A 20,962-nucleotide genomic window follows, 5' to 3' on the forward strand; every position below is an offset into this window, starting at 1 on the left:
TTTTCTGATTCTAAGCCCAGTGTTTTTAACAGAACAGGGTGCTTCCTGTTATTTTTGGACTTCCCCAAAGTTCTAATTTTGCTCTTTTGGAATTCGCATAAACAGTTACTACAGCGTGCTCAGGAAACAAAAAGCATACAAACAAAACAGATGCTAGAGTGTAAGATGTGAATGTTTCATAATGTTTAATAAACCAATCCCTATGTTCTTCCTTAGGAGATTATAATGCAGAGATAGAGAAAGCAAAATAATAAAATCCAAATTTACACGTTAAAATTACTGTTCTAACCTAAGAAAAAGCCCATGTAGCATTTGATTTTTCTATCCACATCAATGTACACTGAACACTAATGTAGAGATGCTCAAAACAAAAGCAAATGTAAACAAATTATGGTTGTATTTTTTACTTTGGTCTTAAAAACTGTAACTATGGTGAATTATTAACACTTGATTAGGTTTTGTTTCTTTTCTGATTTGTGGTTAGTTCTGTCCTTTGCCCAGTCTCTCTGGAAATGCTGCTTTGGTTATTTACTCGTAGCTGGCACAAATGACTTGCATTTCGAGGCTTGTTTTATGGAATTTTAACAGATCAGCACTTTGAAGCACATTTAACATTCAGAAATAAAGTTTCCCTTACATGTCAAAATGAATAACTTTTTTTGCGAGCTAGTGAATTGCAGTAATTCTGTCCTATACTTACCTTGTTTATTGTGTACAGAGTTTGTCTTCTGCGGAAAGCTTTATTAGAAAAAAAAGAGAGCATTTCCTTAGAACTAGAGCAACAGAGGCTTTTCATACTCTTATACCAAGTTAACTTCCGAAAGATTTTTAACTCCCTGTTTCCCAAAGCACACTAAATTTTTGAGCCCTACAAAAACTACACATTTTCACTAGTCTAATTCTTTTTTGAGAGTTCAGAGAACTGATGGTGTATAAAGTAGAACCGTTTCTAGTTATCACTATTGATGAAGTTTTGGGGTGACAGGGTGGGGGTGGGGCAGAGCTGACGGCCAAGAAAGAATTCTTGAAGACGCCTTTGGTGCAAAAACGTGATTTTATTAAAGCACGGGGACAGGACCTGTGGGGGGAAAGAGTTAGTTGCACTTCGGGTAGTGACAGGTAACTCATTATATACCTTCAGGTTGGGAGGGGGTCAGGGTTAGAGTAATTCTCTAAGGAATTTTGGAAGCAAAGTTTCCAGGACCTTGAGGGGCTAGCTGTTGCTAGGGAAATGCCATTTATTACCATTTAGTAAAACCTCAGTCATGAGACCCTTCAGATTCTATCAGGGGGCCATAAGCTTGGAGTATGATTGCCAGCATATCTTGGGGGAGTTGAGAGAAAGAAGTTTCCAAAGGAATTTTTATATGCTAAAGTAGACTTACAGGATCCTCAAGGTTGGGATAATGTTAAGCCAAGATTCCCTTTTGCCCCCAGCAAAGTGTCATCATTCAGGCAGCTGAGATCCTAGAGGGAGGTTACTCTGCCGGTTTCAAGGACTTGCCAATGGACTGTAGGCAGTAAGGGAATTCAATTTTTCATTTGTCTTAGTTTCCCACATCACCATGGCAAGCACTTAAACCCCTTTCCTTTGTTCTTGGGTAGCCAGAAGTGAACAAGGAATATCACACATATTCCACCTGGGGGGTGGAGGGGCGGGCGGTGGGGATTGCTGTCAGCTTGTCCCATGCTCCCTCATCACTGTCTCATTATCATGTTGAATATTTAATGTTTTGAAGTATTTAAAAGAATAAACCTAATAATTTCCAGCACTATAAATGTTTTGTAGGGATAGCGGTGCCTGATTATTAGTAAAATAATGTAGTATAAAACAAAGGGAGAATAAATTTTTCATAGTCTTGGATGTCCAATAAATCCACGCAAGAAATTTTGTGGCAGATGCATTTAAGATGTTGTTTCCAAAATAGTATGGCTGAGGGATAAGGAAGATCTTCTCTCAATATTACATATAAGGTATCTCATACATAATGTGGTTGTCCAGCAGTCATGTATTCAAACTACTCTATTTAAATTTTTTCCTTCCCCCATGGACCTCTTGCTGTCACCCATCCGGACCAACTTTCCAGATGGTAATAAATAAATGTCACCAAAAACAAGATAGGGATAAAATAGATAAGTTTATACACAACTAGTAAAGATTCCACATTGCTCATTCTGCAGTTCTGGCAGATTTAGCACAGCATGTTGTCCATAGTGGGCTTAAAATATTTTCTTTAAATGAGAAATCCATTTGGGGGGCACATGGGTGGGTGTTATATATGTGTGTATGTGTGTGTGTATGTATATATGCATGCATGTATATGTTAGGTCAAAATCTGCTTCCCTAAAGCTTTTATTCATTTTCTAATAGTCTCCTCTTTGAGGGGGGCACCTGGGTGGCTCAGTTGATTGAGCATCTGATTCTTGATTTCAGCTCAGGTCATGATTCCAGGGTAGTGGGATGGAGCCCCACATCCGGCTCCACACTGAGCCGGAGCCTGCTTAGGATTCTCTCTCCCTCTGCCCCTCTCCACTTCTTGGCACTCTCTCTCTTACTCTAATAGTAATAGTAATAATAATAATAATAATAATAATAAAATAAAAAATAAAAGTCTTCCCTTTGGAACCATGACAACTAACAAGTCTTTTCAGACATCTTATGCTGTGAAGTCTTCTCTTTTCCAAATTAAATGAAGACACAATTACTTCAAACTTATTCCTGAGTTTGGCATTCATACTCATTCTCCTTCTTTTGACCTAATCTTATAAGAAACTAGAGATTACCCTGGAACAATGCAGGGGTTAGGAGCGCTGACCCCCAAGCAGCAGAAAATCCCTTCTAACTTTTTACTCCCTAAAACTTAAATTACTAATAGACTGCTGTTAACTAGAAGCCTTACCGCTAGTCAATTAACACATAATTTACATATGTATTAAATATCGTATCCTTACAATAAAGTAACCTCCAGAAAAGAAAATGTTACTAAGAAAATCATAGAGAAAATACATGTACAGTACAGCACTCTAAAAAACCAGCTATAAGTGGACCTGTACAGTTGAAAACTGTACCGTTCAAGGGTCAACCGTACTAATAGGTTTCATGGTCTCATAGTCCTAGGCCTGTACTAACAAACTTCCCTCCATCTGTAGACCCTCCGCACATTTCTGTTCACCTCTCCCAGGCTTCAAATGGCCAGAAGATATAGTAACAACATAGCATGGCCTTTGACTTCAGACAGAGCTAGAATTACTATTCCTGGCCTATAGTAAGGACTCAGTAGATGGTAGCTACTGTTATTAATTACGGGCTAACATTTACCGAGCATTTACTGTGCCCCAGGGCTGTTCATTTTTCTCTTTTAATAGTTTTAGGGGAACTGAGTAAATAGTTATACCTGCTTTACTGAGAAGAGAAGTGTAGGTGTAGAGGGGGTAAATAACTTGCCCAAGATCAGAGGTGTCTGGCCAGCGCCAGAGTTCCGGGTCATTGCGGCATTCCATTTCCTCTCCCGGGCCTTGAACGCCCTTTCCCTCCACTGAGCTCTCGCACAGTGCAGTCCCTGCTCTTAGAGTTGCAGGGCCCTCCTCTTAACCGGGGCCTCAGCTCTCCAGCCAGCCAGCCGCCAGATGACTAATTCCCAGCCCACACGAAGCAAAGTCAAACAAACCTTATGACCTGCTTTTCAGGCCCAAGGCCTTGTTATTCTCTTCTAGGTGAACCTCCAATGTCTTAAAAACGTTTTAGGTTTTAGAACCTAAAAAAATGTGTGCGCTGGGGAAAGGGTAAAGAGGAGTGTTGGGCCACCAGTCGTGGGTACGTCTCGGCGGTGAATAGTACGGCTCGTCCCTAGAGCCATCCGGCGCCTCGTACCTCACAGTAGTGAACAGGGAGGACAGGCGCGTGAACATCTTTTTCTCACCGTCCACTGAAAGGATTATGCCACAGCACCCGAGCCCCAGAGGCAGGTGGCTCCTGCGCCTGCGCAGTGGGCGGCGCGGGTGCAGGTGCGCTTGCGCAAAGCTCGACTTCTCGCGCTTCTTCAGAGGCCGGGAAGTCAGCGGTAGCTGACTGGGCTGTGTTGGCGACGTCGACGACGACGGAGCGAAGAGAACGGGTGACAGTTGTTGGAGGGTTGGGAGCCTGAGGGTTAAAGTTGCGTGTCGTGTTGGCCCGAGGGCCAAGAAATGAAAGAGTGTATTGTCTCTAGTTACCAAACTGCCCCAGTCCCTGGGTCAGGAGAGGTGGTTGGAAAGAGAATGTAGGCCTGACTGGACCGCCCAGGAGTGGCCAAAATAGGCCCTCCTTGCCTCCATTTGAGCTAGTGGCCTTTGGGGGCTGTGTGTGCGTGTGTGTGTGTGTTGACTGAACAAACTTTTTGCACGTCGACGCTGCCAACCACCTAACTGCCGTTAGAGTCCAGTTAGAAGCTGGGGTGGGGGCACCTCAGGGCCCCCGGCCCTCCGGTCTGGGAGAGGATGTCTCATTTTTGTTGATTTTGTTTGCTGGCACTCAGAAACGTAATGACCCTTGTAAGCCCCGCTCTAGGTTCATGGTGTGAGTTGCGTTGGTATTTCTGTGCGGAGAAAACGTCGTATAACCTCAGTTTTGCTTCCTAGAATGACATCAAGAATATTTTCTAAAGGGCCCGCGATATCCGGTTTCAAGCCCAAGATTTGGAAACAAAGCAGAGGCAGTCCCTGCCCTTATGTTTCCCCATTTTTATTTCTTTAAGTGATATTTGGAAATTAGTGTTTACCTCAGTATGATTTGCGGTGTTACTTAGTTGTTTCCTCACTGGATAATGAATTTGGGAGCAGAGGTTACCTTATTTAGGTTTGTATTTTGCCTTTTCATGTAATAGGTGTTTGTTGCATTAAATTGGGATTGAAATATATTAGGAGGAGGCTAAACATGGAAAAAAATTGCAAAAAATTTTGTTGTAGAAGAAAAAACAAAGAAAAACCTTGTTTCACTTGTTGAAATTATATAGATTGAGTAGATATTTATTATTGCAATTAATCTGGATATTGAGGCCTTAGTCTTTGGTATTCTGTAATACAGGGGTCTCCAGTTAATGGCCAAAGCAAGTGATCTGCACAGTGTTTTAAAGTGAGTTGGAGCGTGTTCTCACGTGGTTAGTTCACTTGTGTAGGTTTCCTCCCTGGCCCTGCGAGCCTATCAGTTTGCCAGTGTTGTAGCCATTTCCCTCTTTTATAAATCTGGTTCAGAATCTTCATTGTGGGTTTTTGGTTGTGAAACATGTTATGTGGACTGTGTGGAAAAAAAAAAATGTATGTTTAGGCAGCAAGGTTATAGCCACCTCAGTCCCAACCAATTTTGAACAGAATTGGAAAAATGGATCATGTTGTAAATTCTTATTCGGGAAGCAGGGTTCTGTAAAGTGTTTACCTTATTTTGAAGCCATAGTGTTAAATCAAAATTTCAGTAATTAGTAGGCTGAGAATTTGATTTTTTTGTTGATATAATGTGAATTGCATATTTCTTGGAAGGTTTAGTCAGACAACTTCATTTGTAAATTTGGAGTGCTAAAGACAAAGTTACAGATTTTAATATTGAAGGAAATGAAGAGAAACCTAAATGAAAATTCAACTCGAAGTACAGCAGGTATTGAACAACTTTTATTTTTAAATTTTCTATATTTTTATATTCCATGTAAATCTTGTGTAGTTTATAGAGGGAACATTTTGGAAGGAACTTTAAGGAAGACTGAACATATAGTCTAACCTCTTTTAGGTGCAGAGAAGTAAGATAACTTACTCAAGGCAAAATAGTGACAGAAGTGGGAGTAAAATGAAACTTTCCTGGATTTACTCTAGTGTTCTTTCTACCAACCTTATGTGTTTGAGTTGTTCTGCACTTTTAAACTGAAAACAAAAAAATAGGCTTACTTCTATTTGTATTTGTGACCTACTTATTTAAAATATTTCCAGAAGCACTTCTGTCTCCGTAACAACTTCCCTTACCATTTCTTCTTTCCCAATTTATTAGTTAGTAAAAGGACAGATGGTAAAAATGAAGAGAACCAGGGAAATGGTGATAATGCATAGTGAAGATAGTAATAGCTGTTGGATGTACTGTATTCTGGCCATTATATGTATTATTTTATTTAATTTTTACACTGGCTCTCTGGGATAGGCATTATTATTAACATCCCTGTTTTCCAGATGAGAAACTAAGGCACAGAAGGGTTAAATCAGTAACTTATGAAGTGGCAGAACCAGCATTTGAATCTAGCTCTAGATGCTAGGCTCTAGCATCCGTGCTCTTAATCACTATATTATCCTGCCTCTATGTATGTCATATTAGCACAACGAGTTTAAGGAAATTGCCCAAGTTTATATTTTGAAGTTGTGATTCAAACCCATGCAGTCTGATTTCAGAGCTCACATAATTTTACCAGCTTTTCATCAGATAGTTATCACAGAGACTATATTCTCCCATAGTACATGTTGATGGACCAGCTAGAGTATGGTCTAGTGGCAAGATACCTGAATTGAGATTTGGGAACCTTAGTTCCGTTGTGGCACTGTGCAAGCTTTTTGGATCCCTTTTTTGCTCTGAGATCCCTTCTAGTTTTAGTGTTTATAAATTCTAACTCTTGGCTTGACTTGAGATCCCAGGCCTCCCATCTGGATAGCTTGGAGGTGATATTTATTTATTCTTATGTGGACTGGATATTATCACTTTAAGGCGTTCTAAAAGTGACCCACAGACAATATGCATTAGAGACAACTGGAGTGCTTGTTAAAATTGTAGAGTTTTGGATTCCAAACTAAATCTGCTGAAATAAAATCTATGACAGTGGGGTCTAGGAGCTGGCATGTTAAGCACAAGTCTGTGTAAATCTTAGTCAAATGAGAACTGTGGCCCTAAAGAGTGTGCTATCATAGTCTAAAGAGTGGTTAGGGTTTTGGAAAGCAGGTTGACATGGTAATAAGCAAGCACAGGAGGGAAATAAGGAAAACAAAAAGTGGATTTAGAAAGGGTCAGGGGGTAAGGAAGGAGATGGGAATTACTTCCAAACAAGAGGAATTAAGTCAGTGTTAATGTAGAACAAGAAAGGAGTTTTTGTAGAGACAAATGAGGCTATTTGGGATCTTAAAAAGAATGTAAAAATCAATCCAAAGATGTAGAAATATATCTATAATATAAAATTAACATACAGAAGTAGACAAATTCAAGTTGTATATTATACAGTTACTCTATAACTAGATCGACTATTTGCCTATTATGTACTAATTTATTGATATATTTAATTTAGGCTGTTTGCCTGTACCATTGTTCAATCAGAAAAAGAGGAATAGACAGCCATTAACCTCTAATCCACTTACAAATGATCCAAGTATCAGTACTGCTTCTGACAGTTATGACTTCCCTCCTTTACCAACAGGTAAGAAAATAAGGTGAAAATAAGAATGAAGATTATAGAAAATTACCATTTTTATTTTATTATAATGGAAATAGAAAGTTTACTTTTTCTTCTTTCCACCATCCAAATACAGGGATTACTTGGCTCTTTCTGAACATTCCAGTACAGTAGTTTGAGTTTCCTTGTCTACAAGGATGGCTTAGCATTTAAATGGAGTATCTTAGATCTGGAGCCTTTGTTCTAATGAAGTTGTAACCCACATTGTAAAGATTTGTGTTTTTCTTTTTCAAGATACATGGATATTGTGACTTAGGCATGTGGTGATAAAGAATGGAGAAACTCAAGTTGCGTCAGGAATAGGGATAAGTATGCATGTGAACACAGGAAAAATGGGGGTAGCAGGGTAGAAGCCTAACATTTCTGCTGCTTGGCTTTTTTCTCTTCTCTTAGCATTTTTGCCTTTCTTCATTTGATGCTTCATTTCTCTCATCCAGTTGGCTTCCTTATAGCTTCAACTAGCCCATGAACTAAATTGCCCTTGCTGGGAGTTAACATAGCCTTTTTAGTTCTAGTTTTCAGAGTCTACTGTTGACTGCCTTCTGTATCTTCTGATTAAATTCTAGAGACAGAGAGCCTTTGGTTCAGCACATCTTTTTCAGAGAGGTCATTAAAATTCTGGTTTAGCTTTATGATTAGGCCTCTCATCTCTGTAACAATTAGCTGTGGTGGTGGGTGCAGAGAGGTCTTAATGTTTGCTGACTTTTTATTTCTCTTAAGAAGAAGGCATGGATAGGCAGGTATTCTGAAATATACTTGGTATATACTGGTTATATACATTTATATAATTTTGAGGATACTTTAAAAATCTTAAATAGGCTCTTTTGCAACTGGAATTTTAAAATCTATATATGTAGCCACATATAAATATAAAATATATATATTTGTTAATTTCATCCAATGTGCTATCATAGACCTTACTTAGTCTGCTTCTAAGCTGTAATTATTTTCTTTCACGTTTGAGGAATTTAAAATAGGAATTTTATATTACTCTCATTTTTATGGATAAAAGATAAAAATTCACATGGATATACATAAATGGGCATTTATCTGGTCATCCTCTGCCATCTAAAAAATTTCTCTGACGTTTAAAATATTTTTACAAATAGCATGAATGTTGGACTTGAAAAATAACAACATTTGGAGCTACTCCATAGGGAAATGTTCATCCTCCTGAAGTACTGAACTGTCCAAACTCTGACCAGGATTACAATCTGTCAGAGATCTATAAGATTCTTATACTGGGTAAAAGATGGGACTAGATCAGTGATTTTCAAATTTGTGTCTTGATCCGTTAGTCCGATTGGGAAAAAGTTAATCTTTAAAGAAGGAAATAGAAGAGAATAAAGTAGAATAAAAAATATGAGAGTGCATCACAGATAGTAAGGATACAAGTTGATGGTGCAGTTTTATGTTCTCTCTCCTTTCTCTCATGCACACACATGCATACCGTGTGTGTGTGTGTGTGTGTGTGTGTGTGTGTGTTTGTGTGTGTGTATATATATATAGATATATATATGTTCTGGGCTATGATGTAGTTTTATTTCAAGTTATTTATTTATTTTGAGAGAGAGAGAGAGCACGCACAAGCAGGGGAGGGGCAGAGAGAGCGGGAGAGAGAACCCCAAGCAGGCTCCACACTGTCAGCCCAGAGCCTGATGCGGGGCTCAAACTAATGAACCATGAGATCATGACCTGAGCTGAAATCAAGAGTTTGGAGGTTAACCTACTGAGCCACCCAGGTGCCCCTGGGCTATAATGCATTTTTTGCTGTGGGTTGGGGTCAAAAAAGTTTAAGAAACATTGATTACGCTGAATTCATGTTACAAAATACAAGGTACTGTATATACTAGGATTGATTGTGGAAAAGATGCAGATTAAACTATTATCCTTGTTTAAAATACAGTGGAGAAGAAAGACATCTATAAAAATTAATAAGGCAGGCTGTGACAAATTCCACAACAATGCTATTAAAGAACACATACATATCTTCGAGTCCACTGCTTATTCAGGCTTTTAGTTTCCCACGAATTAAATAAGTATGAAATAATTATTTTTTAAAAATGTTACCTATCTTACTTTTATCTATGTTATTTATATCTTTTGAGATTGGGCCTGGGAAGCTGTGAATCCAGAGTTGCCTCCTTTAATGAAAACACTGAACACAGGGTATGTGGAAAAATGGACACCAGTGACTGTGTGTGTCTGTTATTGACTGATGTCATTTTTCTGTGTACATTTTACATTTCTCAATTTGGAAACAAACTACTAATATTTATAAGACATGTTTCCTTTAAAGGCAAATGCCACATTCAGTTTCTCCTCCCCTGAGAAGTCAAGATTCTATGTCTAAGTCTATTCAATCAAATACTGAAAGAAGCAAGAGTAGTTGGAGGTGAGTTTACTTAAGATTTCTCTTTCTTTTTCTCCTTCCCTTCTCCTCCTCCCCTTCTTTCCCTCCTCCTTCATCTCTTTGTCCTTGCCTAGACAAAATTACATTTAGAACATTTTTATACTTAATAATAACCAACTGTGTGGGCTCACCTAGGACTGTAGTTTTTCCAGGGCTTGTCCCCAGGCCAGGAGCACCTCCTAGACAAAAGCATTGGAGCAGGTTGCAGATGTGTTGTTTACCAGTAAGGAGTTGGGAAGCTGAAAGAAACTTTTCTAAACTGAGTAATACAAGTTATCCTATAGTCATGGAAAGACAAAATTATGTTTCTGTTCTCACTATTGGAAATAAAATTGCTGTCATATGAGGAGGTGATCGATGTAGGAAAAGTTTTATAGAGGTGTATCAGACAATTAATTAATAAAAATGCCAGTAACATTTTTTCCTGGATATTGTGATGTTTGTGATATTTATCACCTTTGAAAATTTTGTAATTATTTGTGATTTCTTTTCTCGTTATTTTCATACCTACTTTTGCACCTAATTTACTTGAGAAGCCTCTTCACATCATACAAGCTTCAGGCCCCATACAGTCTGGACTTGTGCCTGGTCTCTAGGAAACCAGGACCTTTTCTTGGATTATTTTCCCTAACGAGGGATGAGTTGTGTTATTTGCCCCCTTGTGATCCTGGTGATATTTTCAGAAAAATTATTCAGAAATGAGAATTTGTGACCTGGACTAGTTTCTCCTTGTGGAACTCTTAACTAGTATGCTCAGAAATTATACTTTTGATTTTGGCCTCATTAACATTATGTTCTCATCAGTTCTGATCTCCTTATAGATTAAATTAATCCAACTCCCTTAGATTAATATAATACAATCCTGCAACAGATTCATAAATTGGGCTTTTAAGCTATGTAGTAAAAGTACAAAATTTCTAATTAAATAGTTACCTATACTGCCTATATTTATTCTCGTTATTTAGAATCATCTATAAGCCATAGTTTAACTTGTAAAAATTTTACTTTGTAGAAAATTTAAAAATAAATGTATAAAGAAGCAATAAAATGTCCTTAAAATCTTACACTCAGAGACAACCACTGTCATATGAAGGCTTATATGGTTTAAAAATATACTTTATAGCACTGGAATCTGCGTGGGGAGAGTAGGATTCTCTGGGTTCCAGATTGATAGTAACTTGCTATATAACTTCACGCAAGTTGTTTTGTCCCTCCGTTTCCTCACCTAAAAAGAGAGGTATAATATATTGTAGAGTTGTTATGATAATGCATTTGGAATTTCCAACTAGTCAGTAGTTACAAGGTACTTTATAAACCACAATTTTTCACTATTAATTTTTTAAAAGGAAAAGTATATAGAAATAAAAACTAATATTAATTTTAAACTATTACAGCTACAGAGATGACAACAAAAATACTAGCTGGAAAACTTGGGATAGAAATGATTTTAGGCCTCAATGTGAAAGGACAAACTTAGTGGCAAATGATGGAATAAATTCTTGTCCAAAGAGTTGGGGAGCTCAACAACAGAAACAGTTGAAAATATCCGAACCTCCTAACTCATCTCATCAAAGAGAAACTGAAGTACTCAGACAAACACATTCATCAAAAATACCTGGCTCCACAATGAGAGGTCTAGACAAAAACAGTGCATTACAGGCATTTAAGTCTAATTTTCAACAAAACCAATTTAAGAAGAAAATGTTGGATTATATTCCAGAAGAAAGCACTCTCAAGGTAAACTTTTAAATATGAATTATTTACATTTTTGTATTTACATTTAAAAAATGAGATAAACATTTAGAAGTTTACAGCGATAAGAGCATTTAAAATCAATCCCATGGCATGCATTTCTTGGTTAACACAAATATCTAGTTCCCTTGGAGTGGATGAATGTTCATTTCCAAAATATTTTCTTAGAGGTTGTGAATGGCTGCTCCTGTTCATGGTTGCTTTAGAGTATCCTACCGGGTTCTGAATTTCACTGTTTATTGATTGTTGGGATGATGAGTTTATCCATTACGTATAGAAATTCTCAAAGTTCTTCTGTAAAGGGCCAGATAGTAAATATTTTTTACTTTATGGGTCATATAGTCTCTTAGCTATACCACTCAACTCTGCCTTTGTAGCTTGCAAGCAGCCATAGACAATACATAAATGAATAGGCTTGGCTGTGTTCCAATGAAAATTTACAAAAATAGCAGGATAGATTTGGACTGCAAGTCAGAATTTATTGTACCTTTCCAGTTTCGTATTCCATAATCTACTAATTCTCCAATACACTAACCATTTCAGACCCTTCACAATTCTCTGACCATGATATGCACTCTGTATATTTTTCTCTATATCTGTACCTCAGCCTTATTTCCTCCTATCACCACTCTTTGCTCTAATTGTTCTTTGTAAATATCTTTAATATATTCTATGTGCTGGTTGTTCACTACCTTCCCTTGTGCCCTGGCTCAGTAGATTCTTTACACTCTACTCTTGTCTGTGTTTTGGAAGGCTGAATTGTCCTACACAGTACAGCATCCTGAGGTCCCTAGGCTAGCTCCTGTTAGGGATCAGCCAGTTGGGGTCACTGGCAGGAAATTAGAGGGTGGGGAGAAAGTTTAGGGTTTCCCATTTTCTCCCTGTTTAAATGTTGTGTCATAGTCAGTAGCTGATCCTAAATGATACAGCCCCTCCATGAGTCCAGCTTTCACAGGTGTGGTAATTTTACTTCCTCCCTTTGTCCTTTCAGCCTAGGAGTGACAGTAGTTTCTTATTGTTATTAGTCTTTGAGGGCTTAAGTACCCTGTGCTTGTTCTGTACATACACTCGTAAGAAGTCTTTTCAACAGAAAGTTTGTTTTTTTTTTTGCTAGAAGTCTGACTAATATAGCATATATCACAGTGGCTTTCAACCTTATGTTTCCTTGTATACAAGAATGATATGACATAGTTTACCTTAGTAACAGTTGTTCATTATGGCAGTAGCTCTCAATGGCAGGCATTGGTATTTTGGTTACGAAGAGAAGGAGAAAGAAGGTAATTGTAGTTGGAAAAAAAGTCCCATCAGTTGTTCTTTGATGTGTCCCCAGCCTCACAAAGGAAAGTACCCTCCCCCCCCCAATTAATAACTTAACACACTGTATTCTTAGTTGATTTTTTAAAATGCCAAACACAATTCCCATCTCAGGGCCTTTATACTTTAGTGTTCCTCAGTTCTCATTTCATCAATGTATTTAATAATTCCTGTCTGTCTTTATCCTTTTACCCTGTTTTTAAAAAATGCATAGGATATATCAACTCCTGACATTCAATTATGTATTTATTTGTTTATTTTCTGGATCGTCCATTAGATGGCAGAATCTGTGAGGGTAGATATCTTGTCTGTTTTGTTCAGTGTTGTTTCCTCATTAACAATATTTGGTGCATAGTAACTGCCAATGAGTACTTTTGTAATGAATGAGTGAATGTGTCTGGCTCCCCTCTTAGAGTATTAACACGTTAGGGAAAGGAATTGTGTTTTACTCACCTGTGTTTATCACAGGATTGGCACACGATTCTTTAAAAACAAGTAAACGAATCAATGTCCACATGAATAATTCTTTGCTTTAAAAATACTCAGTGAATAAATGAGTGATGAATGTTCATATAAATAATTCTCTTCTTGATTAATGGTCTCTAAGTAATCCTAGTTTCTCCTGCTATAAAGTGCTAATGATGTCTTTAATTTGGGGGAATAACTACTAAAATTATCAGTAGTGGGTTTTGTTGCATATATTACACATTTTATGCCTGGGGACCTAGAATCTTTAACATGGAAAGTGAAAGAGTATGATGAAAAAAAAAATGAAAGGATTTTCTAATGCTGTGTTTTTATTTTTTCAAAAGGAAGACTCATTGTATCAGTTAAAGCTTAAGGAAAAAGATAATTCTTTAAGAATTATATCTGCAGTTATTGAAAGCATGAAGTACTGGTGTGAACATGCACAGAAAACTGTACTTCTTTTTGAAATATTGGGTAGGTATCGTACTTCAAAAAACCTCAGTAGTACTATTTGGACGATAGTTTTGAATGTCAATAGGAATACCTAGGGAACCTTAAAGAAAAATAAAATTTGCAAAAGGAGATTATGTTTTATTAGGATTTTCTTCAATTCCTGAATTTGTCATTGATTTGGGTGACTTAAGATGTATTTGGTTATTTATGGTAATATCCTTCTGATTTATAATGTTAAAACTGGAAAGATTGTTACAAGAGCTCTAAGTTAATCCTTGAGGTAGGTGAAGAAATGGGGCAATTCATTAGAGTACATTTGACTATAACAAAGCAAGTTAGCTGCAGAAATGGATCTAAAAACCAAATCTCCTTTATTCTCAATCTGGTGTTCTTTGTACTATATTATACTAAATCCAGTAGTAATTTCGTATATAGTTAAATCATATTTTAAATACTCTAATAGAACATCTATGAAGAATCCTTTAGTGATAGGAGAAAACACCCTATGATTAATCTGTTTCTTAAATTATTACTTAAAAGTTTTTAGAATGTTTCCAGAATTTGATTTTACCTAGAATGAAGAGATAAACAAGAAGTAGAGACTCAAAACATATTTCTTTTAATTCAAATAAAATAAATATTTAATACTGTTTAAATTATTTAATATTCTAAATATATAGAAAAATAGAGAATATAAATATCCACATACCTATGTTAGAGATCTATTTGAAGCCCCCATCCTTGTTTCTTCTTCTCTAGAGATAATCCCTGTGGTATCTTTCCTGTCCATGCTTTTATAATTTTACTATGCACATTTGATTTCACAATTTATATTTTTTGCTCTATGTGTTTTAAAATACACATATTCATATTCATCTAGAATTATGTTTTTGATTTTAGCCATCTTTCTGTCCTATCACAGTGTTGGCTTCATCCTGAAGCTCCAAATGTGGTCTCTCCAGCACTTCTGACTCTTTCCTTTTGGTATTAAGATGACTATCAAAATTTTCTGTACCACACATGCTTATACCACACTGTCACATTTGTTGATAGTTCCTTCTCATTGTGTTTTCCAGAAACTAGCAAATGACTAGCCAATCTTGAACTCTAGCTGGGAATGGGATATGCTGATGGGTTAAATTAGTCTCCTGGATCTGTGGGTCCGTCAGATCCTATCCAAATCATATGGCTAAGAATGACATAGCAGAGGTTTCCTAAAGGAAAATCTGGGTATTATTAGGGGGAATGGAGACCTCAAAATAACAAATGTTCACTGTCAGTACTCAACAGGTGGTTATTAAAGAATGAATAATGCTCTCATTTGATAATTTATTGAAATAAACATGAAATATTATTTGCATTTTATATATGAAACAGATTTGAAAGAGGTTAAACAATTTGCTCAATTTAGTTAAGTTGAACTGGAATGCAAATAAATGATTTCTGATTCTAACTCAGTGTTTTTTCCTTCATTAAACCATGATGCTTATTCATTATGTTTTTGTATTTTATTATTATAATATAGAATGGTCTGAGGATTTAACCACTCTATAGAACACACTGTAAGAAAAAAGCATCAAATGGCCAAATATTGTCCATGGTATGAACTTTGGCACATAACCTGTTCCTGAGTTAGACAAGGCCAAAAATTTTGCTTTCCTTGGTATAAAGCAGTTTCAGAAATGTCATTCCCTCTTAAAGTGTTGTCTTTATTATTGTATAAATAAAAGTAGGAGAGCTTGGTGTAGGAATAGTATTTAAAAGTCACTTCTCACTGTTAAGTTTTATTTACATTTACCAACGCTGTTTCTCCCCCCTCCCCCATTTTAATGTTGCTTAGCTGTTCTTGATTCAGCTGTTACACCTGGTCCATATTATTCAAAGACTTTCCTTATGAGAGATGGGAAAAATACTCTGCCTTGTGTATTTTACGAAATCGTGAGTATTTGTTTAAATATTCTTTGCAAAGCCTGTGCCAACAAAACATACAAATGTAGGCTGTAATTCCATTGCGGTAGAAATTCTGTTAACAATTTAGTAGTACTTTCAGCATTTTGTTTGGTTTCAGTTCTGACATTAAAGTTTATTTGTTTAGCTAATCTAGAGAAACTACCTGCACCTGCCAGGTGCTGTGGTAGATACAAAGGATACAAAATGGAATATAAGTGCTAAATAGCTTTCTTTCAAAGAGTTTATTACAATCTCAGGTAGAGAGACTTACATAAATGTTAAACCGTGGCATGATAAATGGTATGATAGAGGAATGTGCAGTGTGCTATAGAAGTAGATAGGAAGGATGGGGCAGATCAGAAAGATTTTTGAAGAATGTAGTAACCTATCTTATCTTATATATTTAAAGACTCGTAAAGCCAGAGTGTGTTGGGGGAGGGGAGAAGCATGAGGAGTGCACTCTAAGATGGGAGGGCAGCATATGCTAAGAGAGAGCATGGATTGTAGAGGAAACTGCAAGTAGTTTATAATTACCAGAGCCTGGAGTCAGTAAGTGATGGGGGTGAGGATAGTGGCTTTAAAATTGAAGGAAGGCAAAGAGTGGGCTGGGATATAGGAAAGACTCTTTGTGACAAAGAAGGCTGAGGGTGACAAAGGAGGGTGGAGATCACAAAGGAGGCTGCAGACTTTTAACTTACATACATTATAGAAGAGTTGGGTATTAATTCTGAACTTGTCCTTGATTCCAAAATCAGACTTGGATTCCAGTTTTTACTCCCACCATTTACTAGTTTTATGACCTTGAGTAAAGCTACTTCAACTTTATGAGTTTTTTAATCTGTGAAATGGGGAGACTAATTCCTACTTTGAAAGGTTATTTTGGAGATAAGATGATAAAACATGAATGTATAGCATTTGACATAGAGTAGATGATCAAGAAATAGTAATTATGTTATTAATTTCTGTAATATTTTTAATAGTTTTCTCTAGTCTGATAAGCTTAAAATTTTTTATTGAAGTATAATATATACCTAAAAGTGTAAAAATCATAATTGTGCAGTTCTATGAAGTATCTGTGAAGTGTCACAAAGTGAACATTACCAAGGTTAAGAAATAGAATATTATTGTCACCCTATGTATCCTTGTGTCTCCTCACACTATCTCCTGTCTCTACCTAAAAGTAACTATTGTCCTGACTTTTAATATCACAAATTAATTCTGCTTAGTTTTGAACTTTATATAAATAATATTATATGGTACATCTTTTATGTCTTTCCCTCAACACAATGTTTGTAAAATTCATCTGTGTTGTTGCATGTAGCTATAGCCCATTTATTTATATTTCTATGTACAGTATTCTGTTGTAAAACAATTTAATTTTCTCTCCTGCTGTTGGTGGCATCTGAGTTGTTTCCAGATTTTTTGCTGTTAGGAATAATGCTCTGGGAATATTCTTCTCTGTGTTTTTCATGCATATGCACGCATTTCTGCTGAGCATCTACCTAGAAGTAAAATCACTGCATCATTGTGTATCTGTATATTCCAGTATAGTAGTTATTCACCAAAGAATTTTCCAAAGGGTTGTACCAGTTTACACACTCACAGTCAGTGTAGGTGAGTTTTAGTTTTTCTGTATTCTTATCAAGACTTAGTACTGTCAGTCTTTTTTGTTTCAGCTATTCTAGTGGGTGTTTAGTGCTGTCTTACTTCTTTACATTCCCGGGTGACTAATGAGGTTGAACACCTTATATATGTTCACTGGCCACTTAGATACCTTCTATAAAGTCTGTTCAGGCCTCTTGTTCTTTTTTTCTATTGAGTTATTGTTTTGTCCTTCTTTATTTAGAGGAGTTGGTTTTGGTTTTGTTTTTTTGTTTTTGTTTTTGTAACTATTCTGGGTACAAGTTTTTTGTCCATTATTTGTCTTGCAAATATTTTCTCATACTCTATAGTTTGCTTTTTCTTAATGGTAGCTTTTGAGGAACAGAAATTCTTCATTTTAATATAGTCCTTTTAGCAATTATCAATATTACCCCTTATAGCTAGTGCTTTTTATGACCATTTGGTGAAAGCAATTCCAGAATAATTTTATTCATGGTTAAAAGGAATTGATGCTGGCTGTGTTTTTCCTGTTACTGTTTTTTTTTTTCCTGTTTTACTAGTCCCATTAAGGCATGGGTCCTTTTGGGTCCTAACTCTAAGCTGGGGGTGATGGTGGAGGTAGTGACCAGAATCTCTTTTCCTTGTGGACCTCTGACTCTGTTTTTTATCTCCCGGTCCTGGGAGCCTGTCAGAAACTCTGCTCAGTTTTTTAGACTCTTAACTGCCTTGACTATACTTGATACAGAACCTCAGTGAGAAACATCCGTAAATGTCAGGCCGCATTCTGGACCCCTGTCTTCTCCCAAATGGGTGTCTCCGTATTCCCCCACTGCGTTGGTATCTCTCTAATGTCTACAAGAAGATATAAATATTTCATCCAGCTATTCTAGTTGTTCTTAGCTAGAGACTTGGCCTAAACTACCTGGTCTACCATCTACTAAAAGTGGAACTCTAGCAGTCTAATAGAAGTGAATAATTCATGTGCCATTACAGTGGGAATTATTCAGTCTTTTAAGAAGCAATAGCTCACCAGCTTGTAAGGAGCCCTACGCAAGTGAAGGTCTTTCCTCTGTGACAGGGCACCCCTATATGCCCAGCTATTATGGTCTTGTCAGCCGTGGGGCTCTAAGTCAGCTGAGGGAATTACAGCATTTTGAGGTGATTGATATTTAGTTGATTATATTTTTAGTTTCAAAAAATTGAAATTCAGATGAAGTAAAAAAATAACTATTGATATTTATTTTTTTAAAAACAGGATCGTGAACTTCCAAGACTGATTAGAGGCCGAGTTCATAGGTGTGTTGGAAATTATGACCAGAAAAAGAATATTTTCAAATGTGTTTCTGTCAGACCAGCATCTGTTTCTGAACAAAAAACTTTCCAAGCATTTGTTAAAATTGCAGATGCTGAGATGAGGTATTATACTAATATAATGAGTGAAATTTAAATAGTGATGAAGGAAGTTTAAATAGTATAATTTAAAGCATTTTTGTTATTAAGTTATCATCTCCATGGTTTTATAGCTACTGTTTTTCTGTATTTCATTTGTTGAATTAAAATACTTCAGTCCTTTTAAATGTGGGAAGAGTTTTTTTTTTTTTTATGACAGTGGTGCATTTGCTAAAATTAACCATTTTGGATAAAAATGTTCAATATAATAGGAATAGATACTTATTTAACATGAAGTAATAATGCATTTGAGTCAGCACAAAAGCCAACATCAAGCCTAACGGGGAAATAAAGAGACATTCCCTCTAAAGTCAGGAATAAGACAAGGGTGCCCACTATCAGTACTGTTACCAGGCATTATACTGGAGCTGTTAGTCTATGAAGTTCATTTTATTACTTTAAAGTAATAAAATGCTTTAGTAAGCATGTATTATACATACAATTATATATATATATATAATTTGCATTTCTCTCTCTACTTCTTATATCTGTCTTTCTAAAATACATTTGCACTCTGGTCTTTCCTCTCTACATCCTCTCCCTGCCCTCATTTTTTGGATCTCTATTGTTTACCTGTCTATGAAGCAAACAAGTGGAGGGGAGTGATAATCTCCAGCTTTAAAAATAATCAGGGTGGAGGAATCCCTCAGAAGGTGCATGAAAGGAGGATACAGAAGATGATAGCAAGTTCCTTTCTAGCTTTGTAGTTACTGCTTTATACCAAAGATTCAGTTGTGATGCCAGTTGGGAGATCACATCCAGAAAGATTCGTGTACGCTCCTTTAAAATATGGTATATACTTTGAACCAGGAACCTATATGTGGTGCTGTTTCTTCCATAGCTTTGATTCATGGGTCCAGGAATCAAAGGATGGTAGCAGGACTGACTTTTGTTATTATTAGACCAAATAATGTACTCACAAAATTTTTGCTTCCCACCCCCACAATTTTGGGTTGCTAATTTAGAGATCTTATGTTCTGTTGTAGTCTGGTTTGCCCCAAATGCAGACACTGAGACGAAGTCTTATTATTCACTAGTAGTTTATTTGGGACTGTTACCTCACAGGGGAAGAGACAGAAGCAAAGAAGGGAAAACCAGTAACCGGGGTGGCTTATTTAAGTTGGCCACTACTGGGGTGAATAAGACTTGATGAAATGCATCATAGGATCATCCACCTTAATGAAAACGGGGGAAGCATATATTCATCAGCTCCCACTACTTTTTTTTTTTAATATTTATTTTTTGGGAAAGTGCAAGTTGGGGAGGGATAGAGAGAGGGGGACAGGGGATCTGACAGCTGGCAGCAGCGAGCCTGATGTGGGGCTCGAACCCATGAACTGCAAGATCATGACCTGAGCCAAAGTTGGATGCTCAACCAACTGAGCCATCCAGGTGCCCTGCGACCACTTGTTTTTTAAGGGTTGGCCCACGGATCCTAAACTTCCTTACACTTTCGGGTTGTGTACAGATGAATATTAAACTGGCTTCCCATGGTATTCTACTCCATGGAAGCAGGAAAACCCTATGACAGGACGCAATAAGCAGGTGGAGCAGGCCTGAGGTAATGCAGTTAGATTGTGTCTCCATAGAGCTGGTTGGAGTCTGCAGAACTGGTTACTGCAGCTGTAGCTGGAATAAAAGACCGTCTGAAGAGAATCTGAAGTGGTGCACAAGAAGTGTCTGGTGCAGTTCCCAAGGAGTGCTTTAATGGTTTTATTCTACTAGAAGCTGAGACTGCCACTTGGCCATTTTAAGTTCTTTATGTTACTGAACCAACAGTCAAACAAAGGAGTTACCATACTGTCTGGAGTAATTCAATCCAAATTAACAGTAGAAAAATGAATTTCTCTACACATTGAGGAAGCACTGTCTGATACCCAGGAGATTCTTTGGAGTACCACTTAGTAAAATATAATGGAAAACTACAGCAACCCAATAAAGGCAATAACACTGAGGATTCGGACTCCCAAGGAATGAAGGTTGAATATAAAGAAACCATCCAGCTGAAGTCATACATATAGAGGAAGTATAGAAGAAGGAGTTATAAATACTAGCTGTGGCTTTGTGATCAATGCAGTGTAAGAAAGAGCTGGAAACTAGGAGATAATCTGAC

The 20,962-nt window shown here is 36.9% G+C and overlaps 1 protein-coding gene across 2 annotated transcripts in view; it reads left to right on the forward strand.

Annotated features, from left to right (window-relative positions):
• The first annotated feature begins 3,451 nt into the window (after positions 1-3,451).
• The window catches only part of SPATA22 (spermatogenesis associated 22), a 59,034-nt gene continuing 41,523 nt past the window's right edge, over positions 3,452-20,962 (forward strand). The window contains exons 1-8 of one of the 2 annotated variants that reach the window (XM_019429535.2): positions 3,452-4,115; positions 5,512-5,626; positions 7,284-7,412; positions 9,557-9,617; positions 9,748-9,843; positions 11,256-11,598; positions 13,740-13,869; positions 15,689-15,786. In XM_019429535.2, coding sequence (XP_019285080.1) covers positions 5,584-5,626; positions 7,284-7,412; positions 9,557-9,617; positions 9,748-9,843; positions 11,256-11,598; positions 13,740-13,869; positions 15,689-15,786 — 900 coding nt within the window. In that variant the 5' untranslated portion in view covers positions 3,452-4,115; positions 5,512-5,583. Of the gene's footprint in view, positions 5,627-7,283; positions 7,413-9,556; positions 9,618-9,747; positions 9,844-11,255; positions 11,599-13,739; positions 13,870-15,688; positions 15,787-18,655; positions 18,978-20,962 lie in introns of those variants that run through there. The other variant, XM_053892175.1, reaches the window with a different exon arrangement.

This window comes from Panthera pardus, unplaced genomic scaffold, assembly GCF_024362965.1.
Source record: "Panthera pardus isolate Hobbes unplaced genomic scaffold, ASM2436296v1 HiC_scaffold_3, whole genome shotgun sequence".
Taxonomy (NCBI): Eukaryota; Metazoa; Chordata; class Mammalia; order Carnivora; family Felidae; genus Panthera; species Panthera pardus.